Source organism: Nansenia antarctica, assembly GCF_963989245.1.
Source record: "Nansenia antarctica genome assembly, contig: SCAFFOLD_865, whole genome shotgun sequence".
In the NCBI taxonomy this organism is placed as follows: domain Eukaryota; kingdom Metazoa; phylum Chordata; class Actinopteri; order Argentiniformes; family Microstomatidae; genus Nansenia; species Nansenia antarctica.
Genome location: NW_027662649.1, coordinates 2,501 through 10,000, shown reverse-complemented (window position 1 = coordinate 10,000; position 7,500 = coordinate 2,501). Strand labels below are relative to the sequence as shown.

General features: G+C 48.2%; 1 protein-coding gene across 1 annotated transcript in view; it reads left to right on the top strand.

Annotated features, from left to right (window-relative positions):
* The window catches only part of cdk18 (cyclin dependent kinase 18), a gene marked incomplete at both ends in the record, with an annotated part of 13,092 nt that overhangs the window by 3,278 nt on the left and 2,314 nt on the right, over positions 1-7,500 (top strand). Inside the window, 3 exons of the mRNA XM_080551181.1 lie at positions 387-510; positions 2,067-2,187; positions 6,753-6,850. Coding sequence (XP_080407307.1) covers positions 387-510; positions 2,067-2,187; positions 6,753-6,850 — 343 coding nt within the window. The remainder of the gene's footprint in view (positions 1-386; positions 511-2,066; positions 2,188-6,752; positions 6,851-7,500) is intronic.

The window sequence follows — 7,500 nt, the reverse complement described above, 5'->3', positions numbered from 1 at the left end:
CTCCCTCTCCCTCTCCTCTCTCTCTCTCCCTCTCCTCCCTCTCCTCCCTCTCCTCTCCCTCTCCTCTCTCTCTCACTCTCCTCTCCCTCTCTCTCTCTTCTCTCTCCTCTCTCTTTCATCTCTCTCTCTCCTCTCCTCTCTCTCTCCATCTCTCCCACTCCTCTCCTCTCTCCCTCTCTCTCCTCTCTCTCTCTCACTCCTCTCTCCCACTCCTCTCCTCTCTCCCTCTCTCTCCTCTCCTCTCTCCCTCTCCTCTCTCTCTCTCCTCTCCCTCTCCTCTCTCTCCTCTCTCTTTCCTCTCTCTCTCCTCTCCCTCTCTCTCTCCTCTCTCTCTCCTCCCCCTCTCCTCTCTCCCTCTCCTCTCCCTCTCCTCTCTCCCTCTCCAGATCTTCATGTTCCAGTTGATGCGTGGTCTGGCCTACTGTCACAAGAGGAAGATCCTGCATCGCGACCTCAAACCTCAGAACCTCCTCATCAACGACAAGGGAGAACTCAAACTGGCCGACTTTGGTGAGAAGGAGACACATTTGGGTACAGAGTGGCAGCCCCCCTCCCCCACCCTCTGGAACTCTCTACCCAAGGATATCCGCGACTCTCCAACCCTGGACATATTCAAAGCTGCCCTTAAAACCCATCTGTTCACCATCGCATTCAACCTGTAGAAGCTGTTTCACTGTTTCTTGTTTTGTGTGTTTGTCTCTCTGGCTCTGTTCTGTTTGTCCCATTCCCTTGTCAAGCGACCTTGGGTTTGTGAAAGGCGCTATATAAATGTAAATTATTATTATTATTATTATTTGGGTTCGGATCTTTAGAAACATGGAATGAAAAGATGCAGCATCCGCACACTCAAAACTGTGCAGAAATCGATGTTTTATTCTTTTCATAATAATAATAATAATAGCTTAGATTTGTATAGCGCCTTTCTCAGACCCAAGGACGCTTAACAGATTTCATAGACAGACAGTCAGACAGACAGAACAGAAAAACAAAGCAAAGAAAGAAAGACAACAAGAGTGACAAAACTAGACTAGGGGCCAAAGGCCTTAGAGAACAGGTGGGTTCTGAGGGCTGATTTAAAGGTGTCCAGGGGGGGGGGGGGGGGGGGCGTTGCGGATCGCTGTGGGGAGAGAGTTCCAGAGGGTGGGAGCTGCCACACTGAAAGCTCTGCCTCTGAAGGTCCGTAGGTTGGTGCGGGGGGTGGAGAGTAGGCCCATGTCTGAGGACCGCAGGTTCTGGGAAGGGGTGTGTTGACAGAGAAGGTCAGTGAGATGCTGGGGGGCGCAGGCGTGGAGGGATGTGTAGCTGATGCGTTTGAACGAATCTGAACACTAACCTCTTCTGCCTGCAAATGCAAAGTCCACTCACTCTCTCTCTCTCTCTATGTCTCTCTCTCTCTGTCTCTCTCTCTCTCTCTATGTCTCTCTCTCTCTGTCTCTCTCTCTCTCTCTTTCTCTCTCTCTTTCCCTCTCTCTCGCTCTCTCTCTGTCTCTCTCTTTCTCTCTCTTTCTCTCTCTCACTCTCTCTCTCTAGCTCTTTTTAGGTCTCTCTCTCTCTAGCTCTCTCTCTCTCTCGCTCTCTCTCTCTCTCTCTTTCTCTCTCTCTCTCTCTATCTCTCTCTCTCCCTCTCTCTCTCTCTCTCTCCCTCTCTCTCTCTCTCTCCCTCTCTCTCTCTCTCTCTCTCTGTCTCTCTCTCTCTCTCTCCCTCTCTCTGTCTCTCTCTCTCTCTCCCTCTCTCTCTCTCTGTCTCTCTCTCTCTGTCTCTCTCTCTCTCTCTGTCTCTCTCTCTCTCTCTCATCCAAGGACATCCATCCTGCAGAGATAGAGAGTCAAGAAACACTCATTCATAATTCAATATGAATACAACTTTTCTCTTTATGTGTGTATACCAGGCTTTACAGACATAGACATAGGTGTTAGGGGTTGACGACAGCAGCAGTAGACTATGTGACATAATAGTCTGTGTTCTCTCTGATTGGTCAGGTCTGGTGTGACATCATCGTCTGTGTTCTCTCTGATCGGTCAGGTCTGGTGTGACATCATAGTCTGTGTTCTCTCTGATCGGTCAGGTCTGGCCCGGGCCAAGTCCGTGCCCACCAAGACGTACTCCAACGAGGTGGTGACGCTGTGGTACCGCCCCCCCGACGTGCTGCTGGGCTCCACGGAGTACTCCACCCCCATAGACATGTGGTGAGTAGAACCCTGAGGGAGGTAGAACCCTGGGGTAGAACCCTGGGGTAGGTAGAACCCTGGGGTAGAACCCTGGGGTAGAACCCTGGGGTAGAACACTGGGGTAGAACACTGGGGTAGGGGTGGTCTAGTGGACTGGTGATCAGAAGGTCATGAGTTCAAATCCCACCTGGGAACACCACCACTAGTGTGTCCTTGAGTAAGACATGGGAACACCACCACTAGTGTGCCCTTGAGTAAGACCTGGGAACACCACCACTAGTGTTTAGTCCTTGAGTAAGACCTGGGAACACCACCACTAGTGTGTCCTTGAGTAAGACCTGGGACCACCACCACTAGTGTGTCCTTGAGTAAGACCTGGGAACACCACCACTAGTGTGTAGCCCTTGAGTAAGACCTGGGAACACCACCACTAGTGTGCCCTTGAGTAAGACCTGGGACCACCACCACTAGTGTGCCCTTGAGTAAGACCTGGGAACACCACCACTAGTGTGTCCTTGAGTAAGACCTGGGAACACCACCACTAGTGTGTCCTTGAGTAAGACCTGGGACCACCACCACTAGTGTGTCCTTGAGTAAGACCTGGGAACACCACCACTAGTGTGCCCTTGAGTAAGACCTGGGAACACCACCACTAGTGTGTCCTTGAGTAAGACCTGGGAACACCACCACTAGTGTGTACTTGAGTAAAGACCAGGGAACACCACCACTAGTGTGTCCTTGAGTAAGACCTGGGACCACCACCACTAGTGTGTCCTTGAGTAAGACCTGGGACCACCACCACTAGTGTGTCCTTGAGTAAGACCTGGGAACACCACCACTAGTGTGTCCTTAGTTTAGTTTAGTTTAGTTTAGTTTATTAGTTTATTATATCGAGGACAATCCTAATACATGAACCATATAAAATACAGTAAAAAAGGCAGCGTTAGCCTAGTCGGCTAATTTTCAGCTGAAGTCCCCGGCCAGTTGCAACATGGCATCCTGAAAAGTAACGTCATTAGTTAAAATAAAACATTTAAATATTCTAAGAACACGTGGCTGAGACAAGGTACCCCAACATCACACTTGACAAAAAACACACGTAAGCAAGCTGAGGTGATTGAAGGGGCTACAACAAACACCACATACACACTTATGGGGGCAGCGACATTTCAAGCACATATAAGCCACAGGACAATTACAGGCCACACAACATTAAGCACTTACAAACAGCAATACATTAAACAAAACAAAACATACAAAAAAAAGGCATTATGGGGAGGCAGCACAGAGAGGGATTAATGAGGACAAGTATAGTTCTGTGTCAGCCAGGCTTTCATGTGTGTTGTGAAGGTGGAGTAAGTATGTATGTCTTTGAGTTGGTTGGGTAGTGAGTTCCAGTTTTCTATTGCTATCACTGAGAAGGATTGCTTACTGAAGGTGCTTTTCCTGAATGGAACTATAAGGTCGCCACGAGAGGTGCTTCTGGTGGGCCGTAAGCTGTGGTCACGCTGGTTTATGAAAGAGTTAAGCGGGGGAGGAGCTTTGTTATGCAGAATTTTATGGATGAGACAGATGTTTTTGTATTTGATGGTGTCTTCCCAGCTAAGGTATTTACATTTGTCTAGGATGGTACAGTAGTGTGTGCTGTTGGGCTTCTGGTTCATGACCTTAAGGGTCCGCTTGTATAGGGTGGCTAATGGCTTTAGGGAAGTGCTGTATGCATGGCCCCAGCTTGTCAAACAATATGTGAGGTGCGACATAATTGATGCGTCCATGTATAGTCTGGCAGCACTCATGGTCAGTGAGCTTCTGATGTACCTGAAGTTTGCCAGGCCAAACTTCACCCTACCAGACACTTTCTTGATGTGCTCTTTGAAAGTCAGGTTTGAATCAATGATGATCCCTAAATATTTGAACGACGGAACTATACTAATGTTTTGCCCTGAAATGGTTATGTTTGCCGTGGTCATATTGTGTTGTTTGGAGAAGAACATTCCTACAGTTTTATTAACATTGAGCTGGAGGCAAGAGCTGTTGAGCCATTTGGTGACCTTTTCCATAGCAGAGCTAAGTTTGGCAGCTGCCAGGTGTTTGTTCTTGTCATGTACATATAAAATAGTGTCATCAGCGTACATTTGTACATGCACTTCTGGGCAGACAGATGGTAGGTCGTTGATATATAGGCTAAACAAGAGTGGGCCAAGTATGGAGCCTTGTGGTACCCCGGTGCAAGACATGATGGTAGGTGAGCGCTGATTGTTTATCTGGACTAGCTGATTTCTGTCACTGAGATATGAGTCCAACCATTTAAGGGCTGATGGCAAGAAGTTAAAGGCAGACAGCTTGGTGATAAGGACCTGGTGATTGACTGTGTCGAAGGCTTTGCGGAGATCTAAAAACACAGCACCTACAACACCTCCTCTATCAACCATACCTTTGACCTTTTCTAGGAAGTAGCAGTTGGCCGTTTCTGTAGAGTGTAGGGTCCTAAAGCCAAACTGCATTGGATGAAGGGGAAATGGGCTATTGCTTAAAAAGTGAACGAGCTGCTCTGTAACCCACTTCTCAGTGACCTTGGAGATAATGGGTAAAATACTGATTGGCCTATAGTTACCAACATCCTGGGGGTCACCTGACTTGAAGATGGGAGAAACAATAGCTGTTTTCCAGGTACTAGGGACTGTTTCCTCAAGTATTGATTGGTTGATAATTTGTGTAATGGGGTGGACTAGGTGTTCTTTCAGAGATTTCAGCATTGTAGTGTCCATTCCATAGATATCCTTCGCTGTTGAGAGTTTGAGAGATGAAATTATGACTTGGGTTTTGTGTGCCGAGATGGGCTGAATGCTGAAAGAGGGCTTGGTTTCATCAAGTTCAACATTATTGTTGGTTATTTGAGGAAAATTCTGTGCGATCTCTTTTACAGGTCTTGAGTAAGACCTGGGACCACCACCACTAGTGTGTCCTTGAGTAAGACCTGGGAACACCACCACTAGTGTGTACTTGAGTAAAGACCAGGGAACACCACCACTAGTGTGTCCTTGAGTAAGACCTGGGAACACCACCACTAGTGAGCCCTTGAGTGAGACCTGGGAACACCACCACTAGTGTGTCCTTGAGTGAGACCTGGGAACACCACCACTAGTGTGTCCTTGAGTAAGACCTGGGAACACCACCACTAGTGTGTCCTTGAGTAAGACCTGGGAACACCGCCACTAGTGTGTCCTTGAGTAAGACCTGGGACAACCACCACTAGTGTGCCCTTGAGTAAGACCTGGGAACACCACCACTAGTGTGCCCTTGAGTAAGACCTGGGAACACCACCACTAGTGTGTCCTTGAGTAAGACCTGGGACCACCACCACTAGTGTGCCCTTGAGTAAGACCTGGGAACACCACCACTAGTGTGCCCTTGAGTAAGACCTGGGAACACCACCACTAGTGTGTCCTTGAGTAAGACCTGGGACCACCACCACTAGTGTGTACTTGAGTAAAGACCAGGGAACACCACCACTAGTGTGTTCTTGAGTAAGACCTGGGAACACCACCACTAGTGTGTACTTGAGTAAAGACCAGGGAACACCACCACTAGTGTGTCCTTGAGTAAGACCTGGGAACACCACCACTAGTGTGTCCTTGAGTAAGACCTGGGAACACCACCACTAGTGTGTCCTTGAGTAAGACCTGGGAACACCACCACTAGTGTTTAGTCCTTGAGTAAGACCTGGGAACACCACCACTAGTGTGTCCTTGAGTAAGACCTGGGACCACCACCACTAGTGTGTCCTTGATTAAGACCTGGGACCACCACCACCAGTGTGCCCTTGAGTAAGACCCTCAGCCCTGAGTTACTCCAGGGAGACTGTAACCCTGTAGTCTATAGTTGTAAGTCGCTTTGGATAAAACGCGTCAGCTTAAAGGGTTAACATGTAAACACTAGTGAGTTATCCTTCTTAAGCAACAATCTCTTTTATACATAATTACCAGCGTGAAGATTTCTGCTGCTGCTAATTTATCATGAGGCTTGAGAGACTGGCGTCTTTATTCAGAAGCAGAATAACACACAATCTCATGCATACACACACACACACACACACACAGCAGAATAACAGCCTTTCACTAAGCAGCTCATTTGCAGCGTTTCTTTCATCAGCGCATCAACAAAGACATCAGTGAACCCAATTACCCTGCCCTCTACACAGCCCTGGCTGTCATCAACACTACTGGTCTTTGATGTGTGTGTGTGTGTGTGTGTGTGTGTGTGTGTTGTGTGTACATGTGCACGTGAGAGAGTGTGTGTGAGTGTGTACGTGTGTGCTCATAAGGGTGTGCGTGTGCATGTGTGTGTGTGCGTGTGCATGTGTGTGTGCGTGTGTATGTGTGTGTGTGAGTGTGTACGTGTGTGCTGATGTACGTGTGTGTGTGTGCGTGTGTATGTGTGTGAGTGTGTACGTGTGTGCTGATGTACAGGTGTGTGTGTGCGTGTGTGCGTGCCCATCTCTTAAAGGCATACGGCTCCACCAGAGCGTGTCAGGCTGCAGCTTCACACTGATTGGTTAACGTACTTCCTGTTTCCTGTTAAAGGGGCGTGGGCTGCATCATGTTTGAGATGGCCACGGGGCGTCCCATGTTCCCCGGCTCCACCGTGAAGGAGGAGCTACACCTGGTGTTCAGACTCATAGGTAAGAACCGACCAATCACAGCTGGTCTTCAGACTCATAGGTAAGAACCGACCAATCACAGCTGGTCTTCAGACTCATAGGTAAGAACAGACCAATCACAGCTGGTCTGCAGACTCATAGGTAAGAACCGACCAATCACAGCTGGTGTTCAGACTCATAGGTAAGAACTGACCAATCACAGCTGGTCTTCAGACTCATAGGTAAGAACAGACCAATCACAGCTGGTCTGCAGACTCATAGGTAAGAGAACAGACCAATCACAGCTGGTGTTCAGACTCATAGGTAAGAACAGACCAATCACAGCTGGTCTGCAGACTCATAGGTAAGAGAACAGACCAATCACAGCTGGTGTTCAGACTCATAGGTAAGAACTGACCAATCACAGCTGGTCTTCAGACTCATAGGTAAGAACCGACCAATCACAGCTGGTGTTCAGACTCATAGGTAAGAACCGACCAATCACAGCTGGTCTTCAGACTCATAGGTAAGAACCGACCAATCACAGCTGGTCTGCAGACTCATAGGTAAGAACAGACCAATCACAGCTGGTCTTCAGACTCATCTTCAGACACACCAATCAGAACCGCTTTTATTACATCCTAAAGTACACAAGAGGGTATTCTTTGTCTTTGGTTCCTCAACATTGACCT